Source organism: Dromiciops gliroides, chromosome 6 (assembly GCF_019393635.1).
Source record: "Dromiciops gliroides isolate mDroGli1 chromosome 6, mDroGli1.pri, whole genome shotgun sequence".
Taxonomy (NCBI): domain Eukaryota; kingdom Metazoa; phylum Chordata; class Mammalia; order Microbiotheria; family Microbiotheriidae; genus Dromiciops; species Dromiciops gliroides.
The window spans coordinates 153,264,962-153,287,579 of NC_057866.1; the positions used below are offsets into that span (position 1 = coordinate 153,264,962).

General features: G+C 43.2%; 1 protein-coding gene across 3 annotated transcripts in view; it reads right to left on the reverse strand.

Annotated features, from left to right (window-relative positions):
- MAML3 (mastermind like transcriptional coactivator 3) overlaps window positions 1-22,618 on the reverse strand; it is a 550,166-nt gene that overhangs the window by 10,956 nt on the left and 516,592 nt on the right. For all 3 annotated transcript variants that reach the window (XM_043972801.1, XM_043972799.1, XM_043972802.1), the window contains exon 3: window positions 6,768-7,013. In XM_043972801.1, the coding sequence (XP_043828736.1) occupies window positions 6,768-7,013 (246 nt within the window). The remainder of the gene's footprint in view (window positions 1-6,767; window positions 7,014-22,618) is intronic.

Here is a 22,618-nt window from a genome sequence, read left to right on the forward strand (position 1 = left end):
CACACTAGGTCCACCCAACATGTGGGGGCTTTACTTGAGTTCTCCCAACATCATGTGGATATCAGAGGAGGAGGTGATTCCTTATTTATACTCACATTTACACGACTGGTTTATCTTTTAAAATTTTTCTTCTTCTGGTTATTACATTTCCTGGTTGATATATCTTATACCACTCTTTTTTGTATGATTCCTAATTTTTTTTAAATTAATAAAGTATTTTATTTTTTTTCCATTACATGTAAAGATAGTTCTCAACCTTTGTTTATACAAGCTTTACAATTTCAGATTTTTCTCCCTCCCTCCCCTCCCTCCCCCTCCCCTAGACAGCAGGCAATCTGATATAGGTTATATATATATATATATATATATATATATATATATATATATATATATATATATATACATAATAACATTAATCCTATTTCTGCATTAGTCATGTTATAAGAGAAAAAAATCAGAGCAATGATGGAAAACCTCAAAATAGAAAAAAAACAACAGCATCAAAAACAAAAGAAATAGTATGGTTCATTTAGCATCTATACTCCGCAGTTCTTTTTTTTTTTTTTTCCCTGAATTTGGAGATGCTCTTCCATCACGAGTTCCCTGGAACTCTTCTGTGCCATTGCATTGGTGAGAAGAATATAGTCCATCACAGTAGATCAACACTCAATGTTGATGTTACTGTGTACAATGTTCTTCTAGTTCTGCTCATCTCACTCATCATCAGCCCACGCAAGACCCTCCAGGTTTCTCTGAACTCCTCCTGCTCATCGTTTCTTATAGCACATTTTTAATAGGATGTAGCCTGTTAATACCCTCTCTGCATTATCCTTTGGGTGATCCTCAGCTTCCAATTCTTTGGAAACTATAGATTTTCATGACTCCACAGTCAGATATCATCAGAAAAATATTGATGTGGTAAAGAAAGGGCTTTTGTTTCAGGAGGAAGTTTAAGGTCATTAAAAGAATTTCCCAATATGCAATGTAGTCCATTCTCTTCTTGCTCTACTCTGGGCTCAGCTTGTTGTCTCTGTTCAATGCCTGTCTAACATTTATGTACTGATGGATGAGCTCTAAAAATTCTCCACTCAACTGCGTGTCAAGTTCTAGACAATGAGAAATCTGCTCTTTTCTGAGTTCAGGTTAATTTAGTTCAGGCTACACAGAGTTAATAAGTACCTGGTATGTGTCAGGCACTGTACAGAGCCCCAGGGATACAAGACAAAAGTGAAACACTCCTTGCCCTTAAGGAGCCTGTATTATTCTGGGAGATACAACTTATCCACACCTTAGTAAAATATGAAGTATACACTCCTCTTCATCCCTTTGGTTTTTCCTGTGTGGATGGTTAGGCTAAATTTTTTTCAGTGATTATGGATCTCATTTAGGAGATTCTTCAATGTTACTAGGCATGATTACAGTATTGTCCACACAATGCCTTGCATGCAGTATGTGTTTTGCTTGTTAATTGTTATGGTTAAGGGTAAAGGAATGTCAGTTATTTGTGTTCTTGCTTTTTTATACCACCCTCTAATCCAGATAGTAGGTACTACATTTGTTCCTAGCTGCAACATCACTTCCAGGGTCAGGGTCTTGTTGGCAGGCCTCCATAATACTGCTGGGAAGATGAACCAGAAGGCAGACAGAGGAATGAGGATGGGGAGAGTTGGCCTGGATTCAATTTGAGCTGTAGCAGTGGGCAGCGTAGCAGTCAACTCACATGCAATGATTAAAGATTAGCCAGCTATTAGCACCCTTCCCCTCTCAAAACTACTTTGTGTATATACTTTGTATTTTACTTCTGTGTGGCTAAGTTGTATCTCCCAGAATGAGAGTGCTCCACTTTTGTCCTTGTATCTCTGGTGCCTTGTATGGTGCCTGGCACATAGTAGGTACTTATTAACTCTTTGTGACCTGAATGGAATTAACCTGAAGTCAGAAAAGAGCAGACCTCTCGTCCATTACCTCTTATTCACCATCCCTCTCAGTTAGAAGTATCATCTCCCTCCTCAAATTTTCATCATTCATATTCCCACACATAGTATTGAGCCTCTTGCCTCATGGGAGCTTAGCCCATTTTCTCTTGGCTCTCTGCAGATTCATTGGCCCTTGTAACTGTGACCCTACTTTCCTAAGACCCCTGAGCTGGTTCAGCTAAATTTCTCCTGGGTTTATACTGACCATCCCTTCCATATCTAGACCAAAGCAATAACATGTGGAACAGAAGCCATCACTTAGAAGGACCACAGGAAAAGCCGAAAGTCACTGAGACAGGCTGGGAAAAAGGGTTTGCAAAGCTCAGCCTCCTCCCAGATGCATCATTTATCATTGCCTGAAAGATATTAGTGTGGCTCCTTGTCACATACTGACTGCGGGGTGAAAGGAACAGAGTTTTGTCTTTTTTTTTTTAGCTGGCAGGCTGTTGGTCTGCCTTGTAAAAAGGAAGATAATTACACAGCCACTCAGGAACAAAAACAAAGTCACAAACAGAAACAAAAGATGAGCATACAGATCAAGAAAGCTCCCATTTCCATACTGATGGAGAGTTTACAATGCATTTTCCTTATAAGAATCCTGGACAGTAGGTATCGTATCCCTTATCTAATGGCTGAGGAATATAGAAGGAGCATCGGATAGTGGGTGATGTGCCAGACTGGCAGTCAGGGGAACATGGGTTCATACTGCACCTCTGACACTAGCTACACAAGCATGAGCGAATCATTTGAGCTCTGGGAGTCTTGGGCAACTTGGGAAGACTACATTGACAGATGTATTGCTGGGAGTGCCCATGTGTCCTTGATGTATCATCAGAAGAGGAACATGAAGGCTGAAGGAAAAGTAACTTGCCCACCATTTGTGGAAAATAGCAAGGACCAGAATCAATAGCAAATATTATTTAAGTGCTTACAGTGGGTATTGCACCATGTGAGGGGAAACCCAAAGTTTAGGTAAGGAACCATCTACCAAGGGACCTCTCAGCTCCTCCTGCCATCTCTTGCCTCCATGAATTTCACTCCTGCCTTCTGACCGTTGAAATCCTCCTCTTCCTTCAAGGCTCAGCTTAGGTGCCATCTCCTCTATGAAGCCTTCTCTGATCCCTGCAGCTGAAAGTGTTTTCTCCCTCCTCATATTTTGTCTAGATCAGGGGTTCCCAATGTAGGGCATGTGTATCACCAATCTGAGACATATCCCCAAGGTTTAAGAGGAGTTTGTCAAGATGGCTCAACAATAGGGAATATTTGGTAAGTAACCCTATTATTTTATCAATTTTCTTTTATGTGCAGATACATGGTATGTGCTAAAATTTATTTTCTTTCATATTGAATAGGGGGACCAGGAGAGTTTATTGGAAGCCAAAGAGCACAAAGATTAAAAAGAAGTCAGGGGGTAGCCAGCCCTAGAGTCAGGAGGACCTGAGTTCAAATCTGACCCCAGACACTTGACAACTTACTAGCTGTGTGACCCTGGGCAACTCACATAACCCCAATTGCCTCACCAAAAAGAAGAAGAAGAAGAAGAAGAAGAAGAAGAAGAAGAAGAAGAAGAAGAAGAAGTCAGGAAACCCTGGCTTATATCTTCTTTGTTATCTCTGTATCCTTAGCCCTTAGCAGGCACTTAATAAATGTTTGTTGACTGATTTGTAAAAATATTGCTGATTAAAAGAAATAATCATTAGTCACCAAGTACATAGTATATAGAAGGGTGGTTCTTACAAATTTTTGGCCTCAGGACCTTTTTTTTTTTTTTTTTTTTTGCAGGGCAATGAGGGTTAAGTGACTTGCCCAGGGTCACACAGCTAGTAAGTGTCAAGTGTCTGAGGTCAGATTTGAACTCAGGTCACCCTGAATCCAGGGCTGGTGCTTTATCCAATGTGCCACTTAGCTACCTCCTCAGGACCTCTTTACACTCTTAAAACATTATTGAGGACTTCCCCACCCCCCACCCAAGAAATTCTGTTCATGTGGGTTATATCTATCAATATTTACTTTATCAGAAATTAATACATTTTAGTATTATTATGAAAATAGCTTTGACCTTGTGGGCCCTCAGAGGTTCCCAGACCATACCTCTCTAACCACTGATTAGAACACAGTGCTTAGGCACAAAAGGAGATAGCAGGAGGTATCTGAAGTAATGGATCTTATCTCTTGCAAATGGGGCATCACAATGTCCATATATATTTATATCTATGTGTGCCTTTTAAAATTCCTTTCAAATCAAATCCATTTGCATGACAGGCACTAGGCAATGCTGTATTGAATGGGATTGATTCAACAAATATTTATTAACCTGTGGGTGTAAAACACTGTGATTGGAGGAGATACAACACTGAGATAAGGCAAAGTTTCTTAAACTGTGAGTGGTGACCCCATATGGGGTTGCGTGACTGTATGTGGGGGTTGTGAAAAATTTGGCAACAGTAAAAGGTTAAGAAGCTTTGTTATATATCTATATACCCAGGGTGATGTAAAAAATTCTCAGGTGAAAGGAGGTCGAGAGTGGGAGAAGTGTAAGAAGTCCCGAAATAAGGAAGGGGGCCTGTCCTGAGAGGCAGTATGATAGAGTAGGGGTTTCGGTGTTAGATCTGAATTCAAGAAGAGCTAGGTTCAAATCCTGCCTTGGCATGTATTAGCTGTGTGACCCTGAACAAGTCCTTTAACCTCTCTAAGTCTTAGTGTCCTTATTTGCAAAATGGAAACAACAATTGTACCTACTTTGTAGGGTTATTCTTGAGGACCAAATAAGATCTGAAGAAAAGCACTTTGAAGATTTTTTTGTAAAATCGACCTGTGTTTTCATTGGTTTAGGGAGCTTTTGGCAAGGAAATTCCCTCTCCTCATGGAGAGTGGTCACTGTTTTGAGATTTATAGTCTTCGAGGGTTTCCTGGGTTTACATATGACTCGCCCAGGGTTACAGAATCCATATTTGTCAAAGGCAGGTCTTGAACACTAGCCTTGTTGATGAAGCCTGGCTCTCTATCCACTATGCCACCCTACTCTTGTAGATCTTAAATCTATGCCATTAAGAGCTCATAGGGTTTAGAGCTGGAAGGACCAAGTGCAATCTCTCATCCCTATTTAACAGATGAGGAAACTGAGGCTTAAGAGGCAAAACAACCTGTACCAGGTCACTGTGGCAGAGAGAGGGTTTGAATCCAAATTTTAAACTCCAAAGTGAGTCGTCTTCCCACTTCTCCAGTATGCTGCTGAGGCGACACGATATTCACGGACATCTATAACCCACTAACTAATCCATGCTGAGTGCCCTTGTCAGAGTACAAAACCAAGTGCTATATGAGAAGTTCAAGCAAGAAAGAGTCTGGTACTGAGGAAAGCTTCCTAGAGAATGTAGCTTTGGAGGTGGGTAGAAATTTAACAGGTGAAGAAGAAGAACATGTCTATTATGGGCCTAAGAGAAAGAATGGGCATATTCATAGAACCTGTGTGACCCTGGGCAAGTGACTTTTTTTTTTTTTTGTGAGGCAGTTGGGGTTAAGCGACGTGCCCAGGGTCACACGGCTAATAAGTGTTAAGTGTCTGAGGCTGGATTTGAACTCAGGTCCTCCTGAATCCAGGGCCAGTGTTCTATCCACTGCACCACCTAGCTGCCCCTGCAAGTGACTTAATTGTTTCTAGTTTGGCTCAAATATAACAGAACACTGGTATGATAGAAAGCTAAAAAGTTAGACTGGTACCTGGCTAGGGTAGACTTTGAATCCTATGGAAACACTGAATTTTTCTTAGGAACCAGTTAAGAATTTTGTGGGCAGCTAGATGGCACAATGGATAGAGTGCTGGGCCTGAAGTCAGGAAAACTCATCTTCTTGAGTGCAAATCCCGCTTTAGACACTTCCTAGTTGTGTGACCCTGGGCAAGTCACTTAACCCTATTTGCCTTGGTTTCTTAATTTGTAAAATGGGCTGGATTAGGAAATGGCAAACCATGCCAGTATCTTTGCCATGAAAATTCCAAATGGGGTCATGAAGAGTCTTACACAACTAAAACTTCTGAACAACAAAAGGGTGTTGGGCTGAAGAGTGACCTGACCTCTGCTTAAAGAGGCTGCTGTAGGAGCAGTATGAAGGATGAACTGGAGGGATCATAGGTTAATATATCTAGAGGTGAAAAGAACCTCAGAGTACATCTTGTGTCAAACTTGTAATGTCAGTGAGGTCAGTGTTGCTAGAACCAGATTAAAATTTAACTGGGAAATTATTAACAGAATAAATAAAAATATAATATAACATAGATAATGTTAATTTGTAGTTTTCTTTTCTTTTCTTTTTTTGCGGGGCAATGAGTGTTAAGTGACTTGCCCAGGGTCACACAGCTAGTAAGTGTCAAGTGTCTAAGGCTGGATTTGAACTCAGATCCTCCTGAATCCAGGGCCAGGGCTTTATCCACTATGCCACCTAGTTGCCCCAGTTTGTAGTTTTCTAAGTAAATATGAGGCATCCTTTCTATTTGAGTTTGACACCACTGATCTAGTCCATCCCCCAGAGGCCCAAGGAGGTGAAGGGAGCTAGCTGCTGAAGGTCACACAGGTAATAAGAGGTCAGAACTGGATTTGACCCCAGGCACTGCACTAAGTGCCAGGGATACAAAGAAAGGCAAACAAGTGGTTCCTGTCTTCAGGGAGCCCCCATTCTCATCCTGACTCCAAAGCCAGGAAGGAAGATGTGAGGAGGCTGCTGTAGTGGGCTAGGAAATGAGTGCTTGAGCCAGGCTTGAGCCAGGATAGAGAAGCAGGGCTGGGTTACTGTTACCTGTTCAGCCAGAATCTGCTGTTGCTGCTGCTGCTGCCTTTGCTCTCTCAGAAACTGCTGCTTCTGCTGCTCCATCAATTGTGCCCTTTGATCAATGAGCATCTGCTTCATGATGGCTGCCTGGGGCTGGGTGGCCAGGAAGCTGGGACCCCCGGGGCTGGCACCAGTGACTATACTGCTGGAGCCCGGGGGCACTGAGGACTGCATAGGGCCTGTGGTCCGTGAGAGTCCTACTGTATGCTGATCCTGTACAGAGAGACAGACAATCATGGTTTTAATGGCAAGTCTTATTCCCATTAGAGTCTAAAGGATGGGAGAGGGGCAGCTAGGTGGTGCAGTGGATAGAGCACCGGCCCTGGAGTCAGAAGGACCTGAGTTCAAATCCAGCCTCAGACACTTAACACTTACTAGCTGTGTGACCCTGGGCAAGTCACTTAACCCCAATTGCCTCACCAAAAAAAAAAATAAAAATAAAGCATGGGAGAACGAGGAACAACAATGATGAAAACTCACATGTGCACAATGCTTTAAAGTTTATAAAGGACTCTTCTCATGACAATCCCGGGAGTTAAGTAGTCCAAGTATTACTATCCCTATCTTACAGGCAAAGAGACTGAGGCTCGGACAGCTTAGGTGACTTGTCAAGGGTCACACAGCTATAAGTGTCAGAAGTAGGTCTCACGATTCCAGGTCCAGCACATTTTTTTGAGGCATAAAGTTGTACAGCTAGACAGACATACTTTACATGTCCCTAAAAGTATCCCAATAATAGTCCCACCTTCCCTTCCCGTAGCAATGTTAGAGACATTGATCATGAACAGCAAAATGACTTTGTTCTAGAAAATCTGTGATTCATCTAGACCAATTAGGGAAGTTCAAGATAGTCAAGGGCTTATCAATCAATCATTATACTGTGTTCCCAAGAAGTAAGGAAACTGATTGCCTATGGGGAGCCTTTCCTGAATTCCCTTATGAATGCTTTTCCCCTACTTTTATATCATCCATCCATCTATCTATGCCTATATATGTACACACACACACACACACACATATAAATCTGTCTTCATCCATCCATCAATTAATCTATCTATTGTCAGATCCATTCCCCATCTCCAGTAGAATATAATCCAAGACTGGTATTAATTGGGGGTCACTAAAGCTTTTTTCCCCTAGTTTATTATTTATTTAAAATATTTTTTCTTTTTATATTTTGAGTTCCAAATTCTCTCCCTCCCTCCCATTTCATCTCCCACCCACTGAGAAGACAAGCAATATGATATCAATTATACATGTGAAATCATGCAAAACATATTTCAACATTAGCTATATTTCAAAAAAGCAAAAAGAAATAAGGAAAGTGAGAAAATGATATTTTGATTTGCACTCAAAGTTCATCACTTCTCTCTCTGGAGGAGAATGGCACTTTGTTCATCACGAGCCCCTTGTAATTGTCTTAGATCATTGTATTTATCAGAGTAGCCAAGTCTTTCACAGCTGAGCATCATTACAACATTGCTGTTACTCTGTACGATGATTTCCCAGTTCTTCTTACTTTACTTTGCATCAATTCATATAGGTCTTGTTATGTTTTTTTGAAACCATACCCCTCATATTTCTTATAGCACAATAGTAATCCATCACAATCCTCTGCTACAACTTGTTAAGTCATTCCCCAATTGATAAGCACCTCTTGATTTCCAATTCTTTGCCACCACAAAACTGCTATCAATATTTTTGTGTATATATAAAAAGGACATATATATATATATGTATATATATGTCCTTTTCCTTTTTCTTTGATCTCGTTGGGCTACAGGCCTAGTAATGGTACTGCTGAGTCAAAGGGTTTGTTCAGTTTTATAACCCTTTGGGAACAGTTACAAATTGTCTTGCAGAATAGTTGGGCCAGTTCACTAGTCCACCAAACAGTTCATTAGTGTGCCTATTTTCCCCCTTATCACCTCTTGCATTTGTCATTTCTGATAGGTATGACCAGTCAGGGTTGTTTTATTTTGCTTTTTCTAATCAATGGTATTTCACTGCCTACACTAAAGCCTTTGACTGTGTGGATCACAACAAAATGTAACAAGTAGGGGCAGATAGGTGGTGCAGTGGATAGAGTACCAGCCCTGGAGTCAGAAGGACTTGATTTCAAATTTGGCCTAAGATATTTACTAGCTGTGTGACCCTGGGCAAGTTGCCTAACCCCTATTGCCTCCTTTCCCAAAATATAACAAGTAGTCCTCAAAGAGATGGGAGTAACAGATCATTTTACTTATTTCCTGAGGAACCTGCATGCAGGTCAAAAGCAACAGTTAGAACTAAACACAGAATAGCTTATTGATTTAAGATTGTAAAAGGATATGACAAGGCTATATATTATTACCAACTTACATAAATCCTTAAAAGTTAGAATTTGGCAAGTGGAAGCTAATGACTCTATGAGACATCAAGAAAGCATAAAACAAAGTAAGAATACAATGAAAAAATAGAAGGAAAAACAACTGACCTGGACAAGGCAGCTAGGTGGCGCAGTGGATAGAGCACCAGCCCTGGATTTAAGAGGACCTGAGTTCAAATCTGACCTCAGACCCTTGAAACTTACTAGCTGTATGACCCTGGGCAAGTCACTTAACCCCAACTGCCTCACCAAAAAAAAAAAACCACCAAAAAAACCCCACCCAAAACCAAGAACTATTGGACCACCTGAAAACCCTGACCAAAGAAAGAGCCTAGACATCATCTTTCAAGAAATTATATCAAGGAAAGCTGCCCCAATATCTTAGATCCAGAGGGTAATATAGAGGATTTGTTTTCTTCAGTAAATTTTTGTATCTCTTTTTATATTTGGCCAATTCTGTTTTTTTTTTTTTAAGGAGTTCTTTTCTTCAGTGCTCTTTTTCCATTTGGTCTATTCTGATTTCTTATCTGTGTACCATGTATTCCCCTCACCCTTCCTCAATACAAATCTCCTGGGGCAAAGATGCTTTTTCTTTTTGTGTGTGTTTGTATGGCCCCTTGCTCATCCTACTTGGTACCTGATAAATGTTTAATGATGATGATGATGACGATGGCTAACATTTCTATTGGACAGTTATGTGGTGCAATGGATAGAACACTAGATTGGGGATCAGGAAGACTCATCTTCCCAAATTCAAATCTGGCCTCAGATACTTACTAGCTGTGTGACTTGGGAAAGTCACTTAAACCTGTCTGCCCCAGTTTCTTCATCTGTCAAACGATCTGGAGAAGGAAAAGGCAAACTACTCCAGTATCTTTGCCAAGAAAAACCCAAACGGGGGCACAGAGTCAGATGTGACTGAAAATGATCGACCAACAACATTTATATAGAACTTACTATGTATTAGGCACTTTACAGTTATTATTTAATTTGATCCTCACAATGACCCTGGGAAGTAGATGATATTATTACCCCTATTTTAAAGATGAGGAAATGGAAGCAGAGGTTAAGTGACTTCTCCAGGGTCACACAGCTACTAAGTATCTGAAACTGAATTTTAACTCAGGTCTTTCTGACTCTAAGCCCAGTGCTCTATCCATTGTACCAAATCCTGACTCTCTGGACATTTTCTACCAATCCTATAGGTGGGTACTCAACTTCACTGTTCTTCAGCTTCCCTTTAAATCTGCTGTCTTCCCCTTTTAGAATGTAAACTCCTCAAGGAAAAGAACGTTGCCTGGCACGTACTAAGTGTTTACCAGACGCTTGTTGACTTGCCTTGTTGGGACAATCATTTCCATGACCTTAGACAAATCTTTTATCCCCTCTGGGCCTCAGTTTCATCATGTATAACATAAGGAGGCTGAGCCAGAGGGCCTTGAAGGTCCTTCTCAGGTCTACATTTATGAATCTGCAAGTCCTGGAAGAAGCCAGTGATGAGAGAGCTCTGGAGCTCATCCAACAGGCCTGCCAAGCCAGCCCTAATATTCCTTCGTGGTGGAAACAGAAGCCTCCTAGTGGTAACACTGCAGAATGAATACAGCACTGAACTTGGGAATCAAGAAAACTTGGGTTCTAAATCCCGATTCAGACACTTACTAGCCGTGAGAACTTGAATGAATCACTTAACTTCTCTGGTTCCCAATTTCTTCATCTATAAAATGAGCATCTTGGCCTTGGCAGTCCTTTCAAGCTCTAAGTCTATGATCCTATGTCAAATCTCCTTTCAGATGACATCTCCCTTTTTTGGGTTGGTCTCGGGATTAGGAAAACCTTCCCTTCTTTTTCTCAAAAGAACTTGTCTACTTGCTTGCTTAAGTTAGAAAATCCTTTAACAGTGAACTCAGTCTTGTTTAGACACTTTGAGGATCTCATGCTAATAATCCTCTATGCCTTCAGAGGTGATGAGCTCTGGGAGTTTCTTTGGCCAAAAAGAAACTTCAACCAGTGGCCAAACTTCCGGTGTCCCACAGTGAGATAAATGACCATATTTAAGAAGGAAATTATTGTTCTGCTTGGTCGAAGAGACCTGTTGAACTCATTCACTCTAAAGTCTAAATTAGTCAATCATCAAGTATAAATGACTGAAATCAGATACCTTGTTTTGATGGGCATATATGAGTGCTGGAGAACAAAAGGGCACCAGGTACAAGTTGGGTTCCCAGGAGAATGTAGGGCACAGACCATTATGTTTTTGTATCTGTAGTCTCACCATCAAACACAGGGTCTTGTACATAGTAGGTACTTAGTGAATGTTTGTTAAACTGGAATCACTAATGATCAGAAAAATGCTCTTTAGAATAACCCCGAGATATTGGCCACTTCCCTCAAGTCATCAGATATGGGGAAAGATGGCAGACCTCATCGTTGGGGTGACTGTGGGAAGACATTGAGCTGTTTTACTTTAAGTGGAACATTATCAATGAAGTCTACTTCTTTCTAAGGCTCTGGAATTAGGAGGGTGTGTGTATATATATATTTTTTGTTTTTAGTGAGGCAATTGGGGTTAAGTGACTTTCCCAGGGTCACACAGCTAGTAAGTGTTAAGTGTCTGAGGCCGGATTTGAACCCAGGTACTCCTGACTCCAGGGCCGGTGCTCTATCCACTGCACCACCTAGCTGCCCCGTGTGTGTATATTTTTGAAGGATCATATTTCTTTATTTCTTGAAAACAAAACAACAGAAATCATAAATTTGTGTTGAGAAATGAAAACCATAAGGATTTTTCCTCAAAAGTTCCTTGGAGGTATTAGCGGGTGAGACAGTCTACTGAAGATTTTCAGTACAGCTGTGGTGACGGAACTCAAGTCAATAGCTTCAGCTACCTGAACACTAGGCCATTAATGGGATCTCAGTGTAGCCCCATTGTGCCTATAGTTCAAAGAAATGGAGTTTATGAGATACTGCTCATTAGTTTTTAGGATTTCAAATCATAGTTCTTGTTTCTAGGGAGGGCACACATTGTGTGGTGTAACCTGAGCAAATCTGAGAGACTGAATTTTCTTCATATGATGATAGGACCCTGGAGTTAAAGGAGAAAATGATGGTCATTTTAATGGCTGTTTTCTTCTTCTTCTCTAGATCTCCCTTTGGCCTTTATCAAGAACCTTAGCAAGAAACCCATTGGGCCACAGCTTTTTATACACTGTCATTTCTCAATAAGAAAGGAAAGAAGAAAACCAACTCACCAGTCGACCAGACCACCACCAACAAAAAACCCTTCTTTCCTCAAATCCTGGCAAATTTCTGAGGACTACAGAGAGGGGGTAGGTGGCACGAAGAAAGACCCCCAAAAGGCCGTTTGTGTGTCTTCTAAAAAAAGGGGTGATAAAAATAGCTCCAAACAACTGACAGCTGCTTATTTAGAAATCTCCAAGTAGCAGAGCCCCATTTCTGGGAAGTGTTTTCAGGAACATCAGTCATGTCTGGGTAACAGGGGGGCTCTGGTTGTTCAGAGGAACTGGAGGGTACTTGGTCTATCCCGGTGGAGGGTGAGATGTGGGCCTCCCATTGGAGTGGCAGGGAGTTCCAGGTAACAGGGTTTTGGGAGCGGGGGCCCAGCTTGTCTACTGCATCCTCATTAGAAAGCCTGTCTGAGAAACGAGAAGAGGCTTGCTGTTCTTTCTCTGTCCCAGCAGATGGTGATGTCAGCCTGATTCTCTGCCATCCAGCCTGTCTTGGATGACTGTTGCTCCCTCCCACCCCCACCTCTGTCCCTGTCTTCCCCCCACTTGTCCCCCCTCCCCCACACTTGCAGATGGCTTAATCATGACTGCTGTTCCTCCTCCTTCTCTCCCCCACCCCCTCAGTGCGTCTGGGATAATGCTGCGAACGTACAGCCAGGCAGTCAAGTGTTACAGCGTACAGCAGGTAGCCTGGCAACTGAGAGCAGAATACCGAACAGATGGTGTTCCTACAGCATGATGGACATCACACACGACAGCCTGAGACAATCCAGGAATTCCCTGGTGATTTGAGGCCCTCTTTACACAAAATGAGTTCTCTCTCCAATGCCATGGATCTTGGGGATGATTCCCCCCTCCCCTCCTCTCCAACTGACACCCGACTAGTAAACTGGTTTCTTATTACCCACTATTCTTCTAGGCTGAGAGGGCGGTGATTTGTGAGGAGGAGAGGGGAGGGCTAGAAGGAAGGGAAAGGAAAGGTGTTGGAGGGGAAGGGAAGGGAAGGGATGGCTGACCTGGCCAGGTGAAGTGGGGATCAGCAGAAGGGAGTTTGCTGATGGTAAGGCTGAGGAGGTTTGCCACTGGGAACTTCTCTGTCCTAGAAATAGGGTTGTGTGGGGGAGTCACCTGTGCTCCTTGCTGTCTGTCCCAGCTCCAAGCTGGCTGGGGTGGGCTAGCCTGAGGAGGGTGGCACAAGCTGCCAGCCTACCTGTCCCGAGTTGCCTCAGCTCAGAGTCCCAATGAGCTTGCATTGCCCAAAGAGAAGCCTAAATGAATTTGGGGATTTGATTTCCCAACTCCCCTGAGGTGTAATTTAGACTCTCCTAGAACCACGCTGGTATCCTTAAGAGTCCTAAGGGGCTTCCAATAAAGAAGTCAGGCAAGGAGGTGGAGGGGGGGGGGGTGAATCATGAAGGCTACTAGCACAACCTCCCTCCCTCCTTCCCTTCCCCTGGTTTTCCCTAACAAAGAAACAAACAAGCCCTTCCTTCCTCTGGTAAGAGCCAGGGCAGCAGTGCCTGGGCTCAGGCTCAGCTTCCAAATGCATCTGGTGTTCCCTCCTGACGAAGCTTCCTTCCACCAGAGCACATACATGCTGCTCTCTACTAATGAGCTCAGGAAGCTGAGACAGACCCTGGCTGTCAAATTTCTACCCGCCCAACAACACATAATATATGCCTGGGGTTGGAGAGGAAATGGGAGCAGAAGGGGAAAAGAGGGAGAGAGAAAGGGGGTTGGGGGCTAGGAGTAGGGTGGTCTCAGGATTTTCATGGCAAGAAAAAGAATAAATCAAACGGGGGAAAGGATTTCTTCTCCAAAATGTAACCTTCCCAGACCCATGCTAATTGCTACATTTATACATACTATGTATGTATCGCATCCACCAGGCAACAGAAATGGAACAAATGATTTTTAAAAATGCATCAAACCAGGGCCAAGAAGTCCTGTCATTCAGATACAACTCTTGTCTACACCAAGGGCCTTCTATGTCTGACATCCTGAGCTGGCCTGCCCAGGTTTCCTCCTGAAGAAGAGCATACATTCGTATCTATCCAAGGATCTACTGACATTGGGTAGTGGTTGTTCCAGTTTCTAAAAGGTAGCAGTGAACCTGTCATTTTGAACACTGTGTCTGCTTGGAAACAAAGATTGAAGTCCAACTGTTCAATGTCAGCAATTAGAACAAAGAATCCTGGAGAGATTTTGAGCGTGTACATGGCCATTAGGTGGGACAAATCCGGGAGGGACTTAGTATCTAAGTGAAATGGGTGGTGGTGGTTATATTTTGCTGGTGACAATTCAACTTAATTTAATCAACAAATATGTACTGGGTGCCCCCTCTGCCCAAGGAACTGTGCTCAGTTTTAGAGATACAAAGACAAAAATCAAACAGTCCCTGCCCTCAGAGAGCTTACAGTCTATTGGGGGTGGAACAGAGAATCTAATATAGACAAGTACATATATTAACAAAGTTATACCAAGTAGCTTCAAGAGGGACAGAGCACAAACAGGTGGGTGGTGGTGTATCCAGGAAAGGGACTACGGAGGAGGGGGCGACTGACCTATGGTTTTCAAGCAGGCATAGTGTTCTAAGAGGTGGGGCTCCCAGCTCATCACTGGCTTTCCTCCAGGACTGTGGGGAAGCCAGCAGATGACTGTATCAGATTCTTATAAAATGGCTTCCAATAATGACGACTCACCTTTTCATCATTCTTTCCCTGCAACGACCCCTTGAGGTAGATAATATTTCAAAGAGCATATTCAGCCTCCTTTTTACAGGTGAGGGAAGCAGTGGCTTCTCAGAGAGCTTAAGTAATGTAGTATTTAGAGCTGGTAGGGGGACTGAATAATTCATCTAGTCCAACCATCTCATTTTAGAGATAAGACATAGGCAGGTGAAATCAGTCACCCAAGCTAAGAATTTCCAAAGCTATGATCTGAATCCAGGCCCTCCAACTCCAATCCCACTGCTCCTTCTCCTGAGCCATGTTCTCTTCCAGGGGAACATGGTTTGTTATTATCAGATCATAGGGTTATTGGCTGCATTTAGAGTCCTAGATAGAAGGGCCCTAAAAGAAGTCATCAAACCCAACTCTCCTAGCTGAAAGCGCGGCAGGGCGGGTCTCCAATTCAGTGCTATTTCTTCCTCCTCAACTACATGATGAATACTTTCATAATAAATCTGTGGATGTCATGTTGTTTTAAATAAAAACTTTGAAAAAATATGCTAAGTACCACCTCCGTGAAGAACCATTAATATCAACAGCTCTGGTTGAGAGCATCAGGATTCAGGCATGGCAGATAACCTAGACCCTTCCTTGCTGTAGACAGCTGACCCTGCTTTATCCAAGGCATTTGCTGAGGGGTAGCATTACCAATTTTTCTATCACAATTTTTTTGTATGTCTGGGAATTAGAAATTTTTTTTCTCATCTTTTCAGGCCAGCAATGTTTCCAATGTGAAACCAGGAATTCCTAAATTATCAAATGTTCACAGCAATGGTGACAACGGACTGCATTAGCACACAAACATGGCATCAGTCCTGTGGAGGGAGGGAGGAAAGGAAAGGGAGAAAGAAGGGAGGAGGCAGGCAGGCAGGCAGATGAAGAGAGAAGAACAGCAGCAGTACTCGAGGCCAGAATGCAGCACTCAAAGTTATGAAAGTCATACCTGGGCCCCTAGATGTTAGAACCTGGGAAATGGCCTGAGACAGCTCCCTAATGGGATGATCCTGGAAGAAAAAATGGGGGAGGGTAGGAAGTGAAGCTAGATATATAGAGACTAACAAATCAGAAAATATACATGGGATCAAAGGGGGTATTGGAAAAGACCCAGAAAGCACAGTCTCTTTTGTCACGAGTTGTCTGATACCCTAAACAGGGAGCCTCCTATTCGACATTTTAAGAAAGGTCATAAGATTAGAGTATTCGACCATAAGCAGAAGAGAGAAACCAAACCCAACCCGACATCTCCCTTTGAAGTTGGATCCAGTGTCAGGACAGAAATTTGTTCTGAGGAGGGTGGCCCCTTGAGGGAATTCCATCTTATTTTTGAAAGCAAATTTTCACCATTGGTCTTGAGAGCTGCCTGCTCTCAAATAGAAACCTCAGTTCTCCAACAAGAAGAGTGATCACAGATCAGTAAGCTGCTAGAGAGGGTATGGGCCATTGGTTTGGGCCTTTTGTTTGGCGGTTATGCCCCCAAGATCATTATGTTTTGGGGGGCCTGGTGCTTGAATATTAATCAGACAAATAGCACTCGAAGGTTTGCAAAGCACTTTATATTCATAATCAATATTATGAAGTTCATCACTCGAATAGCAGTTAGTACCTTGGGACCCAAATCAAAGACTACTAAATGTGTTAAGCACAAACCTTTAAAGGCGAAACGTGCCACTTTGCTCAATTACTTTGATTGCCAAATTCTCCCCAGCTCAACAATGGAATTAGAATCAGAGAAGACTAGATATGAAAGGGGCCCTGGAGACCATCAAGTCCGGCCCCTTCATTCTACAGCCCCGCGTAGTGGAAAGAGTCGAGCTGTAAACAGGGCAGGGTGAACTGGACTTCTCTTTAGAGGGCCCAAATGGAGAGGGTGCAGACAGGCCTTACAGACTTTTCAGAGTCCCCAGACAACTGAACTTAGCACCCAGCTAGCAAGAAAGGACTAGTTAGGCAACAGGTGGGAGATTTCACTGCCATAGAGAACTCTCTAGATGGGGGGACCTCTCTCTAGCAATTCAGGTTGGCCTTTTTCCTCCGGCTTGTAGTCTTTTTTTTTCTTTTCAGGGCAATGAGGGTTAAGTGACTTGCCCAGGGTCACACAGCTAGTAAGTGTCAAGTGTCTGAGGTCAGATTTGAACTCAGGTCCTCCTGAATCCAGGGCTGGTGCTTTATCCACTGCGCCACCTAGCTGCCCCTCTGGCTTGTAGTCTTAAGGAGTTATCTCAAGCACTGAGATGTTAAGTGTTTTGTTTGTCAAGATGGCATAGTAACAAGAAAACTTGGTGAAAATAAGATGCTGCCAGGAGACCTGCTTCCTTTCCATCAATGTCCCTTGTGGTCACACCCTAAGGGAGCTTCTCTTCCCAACCTGGCCCTGTCCTGCCATGATTCACCCTACCCCCACCCAAGGGGAACCTCTCCAGCAGCTGCCTCCAGGTGATCCAAGATCTCTCTGTGCAAGGGGGGGTGGTGTCAATGTCCCGGCCCGAGGGGACGTCGTCTTGCCACTGAACTTTGCTGACTCACAAAGAGAGAGTGAGACTGGTGCAGCTCTGCCTCACTTAAATCCAATTCACTTGCAAGTCAAGACATCAGCCATGATGTCATTGGTCCTCTTTGAAAATGAAGGAGGAACCAAAACTGAAGCTCATTGCCCCAGACCCAATGCTGCTCCAGGAACAAGATTTGCTGGATACCAGAGTGCAAGATTTAGAGTCAGAAGATCTCCTGGGTGAGTCACTTCCGTTTTCTAGGCCTCACTGTCCTCCTCTGTAATAATACTTCACATTTCTATAGCTCTATTTCTGTAGGTTTTGCTGTAGGTTCTTCACAATAATCCTGAGAGGTAGGTACTGATAAGGAAACTGAAGTTTCCGAGAAGTTAACCACTGCTTTATCCACTGCGCCACCTAGCTGCCCTGTAGTGACTCTTGAAGGCAGTCTACCAAACAGCACAAGGGGGCCAATCTACTGGATAAAAATCCCAGGTCCCTTAAGTATAGCAGTGTGTACTAGGATGTGTAGTGATATTTGGGATTCCTAAGCTCCTCAGAGAAAGCTGTGGTGTCTTAGTTACTCTTTCCAGGGGGTCAGTAATGAAAGATCTTGGGGAGTAGAGGAGAGAAAGGCAGGCTGGGAGTCAGAAAGACCTTGTGAAGATCCTACCTGACAGTCTGTGTGACTTTGGGCAAGGCATTTAAACTCTCAGGGCCCTGGGTAATTCTCTAAGATGACAAAGCTCATAACAAGTATCTCTCAGTGTTAGTAGAGGAAGTTCCTCATCCAAAGCCCTCTACGTCAATGAAATTACAAATCCGGTTTAAAAAAAGAAAGTCGATATCTCAACTCAAGTTTAAGAATGCCATGGCACCTAACCTATGGTCTGGTATGTGATCTGCTTCAAGGGCAATTCAATAATTCAATTTGACAAGTGTTTATTAAGCAAGTACCGTGTGCCAAGGGTGGTGCCAAGTCTTAAGGGATACAGTCAACAAAAACATGTCCTCTGGGAGCTTCGATTTTACTGAATGGGCGGGGAATGAAAACATATCTAATAAATAGCAATTCTAATGACAATAATAAGAGCTGCCTCCATCTCATGCTAAGTTGACTAGCACTCATTAAGGGCCTACTATGTGCTAAGTGCTGAGGATAAAAAGGGCAAAACTAGTCTCTACCCCAATGGAGTTCACAGTCTGATGGAGGAGACAAGCAGTTTATCCACAACTCTGTTTGAGGAGGTAGCCATACTGGGATTATTCCCATTTGGCAGATAGGGAAACTAACAGATATTCGGGCAAAGCTTGGATTGGTTGCCTTGTATGTTGTTAAAGACTCTGAGAGCCGCATCTCTTCTGAGACAAAGCTATGGAGGGAATAGAGAGCAGTTTTCCTCTTTGGTTTAAAAAATTTTTTAAAAATTAAAAAAAATTTCTTTGGAAAGAGAAATGAGAATTGTACACGTAAAACTTACATCTGATGGCTTACCACCTCAGGGAGGGGGGAGGGGAGAAAGGGAAGGAGGGGTAAAAATTGGAACCCAAAACTATAAAGAAAAATGTTTATGACTTTACAAAAAGAGTGAATTGGGAAGAGATGAGATTGGTAGCAAGACATTAGCAATAGATAGAGGATACCTGACCGGGAAATTAGCCTGAATGTTCCCTTTGTGACCTAGACACTTCCTACCTTACCAGTCTTCTTCTCCCTTATTCCCTGCCCAACTAGAACTCTGAGATCCAGTGACACTGGCTTCCATGATATTCCTTGCACAAAATACTCCCTCTCCTAACTGAGCCTTTTCCCTGGCTGTCCTCCATGGTGGGACTCTCTCCCTCCTGATCTCTGCCTTCCATCATCCCTGACTTCTTTCAAGTCTCAGCTAAAGTGTTCCCTTCTGCAAGGAGCCTTTTGTGGGCTTCCTTAAACTTAGTGCCTTCTCTCTGTTGATTATCTCAAATTCATCCTGTCTACATCATAGTTGAACATAGTTACTTGAATACTGCCTCTCCCATTAGACTGAGATTCTTGAGGGGGAGGGATTATTTATTTTTTTCCTGACTTTTTATCCCCATAAGTTAGCACAGCACCTGGCACATAGTAGGTGATTAATAAATGCTCACTGAGTGACATAACTTGAGTAGTGAGGTGACTTAAAGGCATAATTGCCATTGAAACTTAAGTTCTTTGAGGACAGGGATAGGGTCAATTTAATTCAACAATGGCTATTACTTGCAAGGTATTATGTTACTGATGGGAACACACACACACACACACACACACACACACACACAGATCTATGATTTCACCAGTTCTAGAAACTTTGGGTATGGAAGCTCCCTCCATAACCAGAAGACCATAACCTATCTTTGACTTGGTAGCTAAGTCCTAGGGAGTTGCTTATAGCATAAAGAGGTGACTTGCCCAGGGTAATGTAGCTAGTAGTATCCAAGGATGGATTTGAACTCAGAGATTCTGGAGGCTGAAGCCAGCACTTTGGTCATCACTCTAGGTGGCTTCTAGGTCACGACCTTACCTATCATTACATTGTCTATGAGACAGAGATGGGGAAAAATAAAAGTCAGTCCCTGCCTTCAAGGAGACAAGCAAGCACTTTAAGCTGACCAAGCACAGTGCTAACTAAGCCCAATGACTTACTAAGGGAATGGGTGCAGAGTTGAGTTGGATAATAAGCCATGGTGAGCATCTAGGATAATGTGAGTGGAAGGAAAGACAGTGTATAAAAGGCAAGTCACCCAGCCTTGGGGAAGAGCTCCAAATGCTTCCACCCCCCACCCCAGGGGGGGGAATTCCCTTTACAAGCTCCAAAGTCTCCCGCTGATTAAAGCAAGGGTGAGAACCGACACTCCCCTGCAAGAAGAGGAAGTGCCCTCAGTTCTGAGAAGGTCAGCCTTTCAAGGGCTTTCTTTAGGAAGAATCAGAAAAATACCATTTGGCCTTATCATTCACTTTGAACACAGCTGCCTCCCACCCCTCAGGTCCCTCCTCTGGAAGCAGAACTCTGAATGATTTCTCCCAGCCCTTTGATGTTGGTTACAGGCCCCTCTCCGGCCCTTCTGCTCTCATAATCAATGCCACCTCTGAAGGATTTGAAACTGGTTCAAAGTTCATTAGGAAAGAAATGCAGTGAGTTCAAGGATCTGACCAAGGTACCCCTGGCATTAACTTGAACCTTCCAAAGTACTCCCACGGGTCCTGGAAATGATCCAGTCTCTCAAGGCTGCTCTGATTTATCTGGGCAAGTGTGGGCTTCCCAGGGGCTAATGAGGGCAAGAAGCAGTTGGAAGGACCATTTGCTGCTGTCCATTCTGACCCCCAGGAGATAAGAATATGGCCACGGGGAGAGGCGACTTCACAGCTTCTGAGTAATGAGAATAATAATAGCTAATGTTTATATAGGGCTTGGAAGTTTGCAAAGTACTTTACAACTGTTATCCCATTTGAGCTTCACAGAGAGGCCTCCTATATGCTGAAGGACGGCCAGATGCAGACTCAGAATTGTTGCTTCTGAATCCTGCCTTTTGCACTTGCCACTTGGATGAACTTGGGATAAGTTGCTTATCCTCTTTCAGCCTTAATTTCTTCATCTGTAAATTAGGAGGTTGCCCTAGTCCAGGGTTCTTATCCTGGGGTTTATGAACTCTTTTTTTTTTTTTTTTTTTTTTGCGCAGGGCAATTGGGGTTAAGTGACTTGCCCAGGGTCACACAGCTACTAAGTGTCGAGTGTCTGAAGCCAAATTTGAACTCAGGTCTTCCTGAATCCAAGGCTGGTTCTTTATCCACTGTGTCACCTAGCTGCCCCCTGGTTCATGAACTCCTAAAGGGGGGGTGTGGATAGATTTCAGGGGTCCATGAACTTAGACAGGAAGAAAACAATCACATCTTTTTTCTCACTAACCTTTGGTTTTTCTTTGTATTCCTAAGTATTTTATTTTGTGCATTTAAATGCATTGTTCTGAGAAGAGGTCTGCGGGCTTCAGCAGATTGACTGCTGAAGGGGTCCACCACAAGGAGACCCCCTGGTCTAGATCATCCTGAAGGTCCTCTTCCATTTCTAACCCTACGATACTCTGAACCCTGTGAGGGAGGGATTGTTGGTGTTGTTCTCTCTATTTCTTGGAGAAGGAAATGGAAGCTCTTAGAGAAGTGAAGTGACATGGATATTTAGTGCAAAAGTTGAAAGAGACCTGAATTTGAATCCTGTTTCTGATGGTGATATGCTGTGTGACCACAGGCAAATGACTGCTCTTTGAATCTTAGTTTTCTTTTTCAAACAGGAATGATAACACCTGCTCCACCTGCCTCTTAGGGTTTTGGAGAGGATCAGAGATGTGTGGAGTTGATCAATATGAGCAATTGTGGTCACTGATGGCTGCTCTGTGAACATAATGCTGCTAGCCCAGCATGGGCCTTCTTGCTACCTCCTGCCTTCCATAATTAAAAAAAAAGACTGGAGCTGAGGAGTGAGAGAGGGAGACAGTGGAGAAAAGGCTCAACTTGGAGTGAGCCAGCAGGTATAAGATTCAAATCTTGCTTTAGACATTTACTGGTTGTCTGGCCCTGGGCACATCATTTCACTGCCCCAGCCTCAGCTTCCTCTTTTAAAAATAGGGATAATAATAGCATCTCACCTACTGAGCCATCGTGGGGACCCAAAGAGAATGGATGCAAAGCATTTTAGAAGTTTTGAAGTATTATGTAAATGCTATTATTTTTGCGGTTATTCAGCCAAGCTGAGTGCAGAAGTTTCTTTTCCTACCACTCCCATTTTCCCCCAGCTCCACCCCCATTTCTCAATCCTCTCCCTCCCTTCTGATGAAGTCATCAAGCTAAAGATTGCATATGGGATGCACAGGCTGATCTTGTGTTATCCTGGGAGATGGGCCAACTCTTTCCATTTATAGATAAAGGAGCCGCTGACTGGCGAAGAGAGCCAGCCCTCTGCTGCAGCCGCTACCA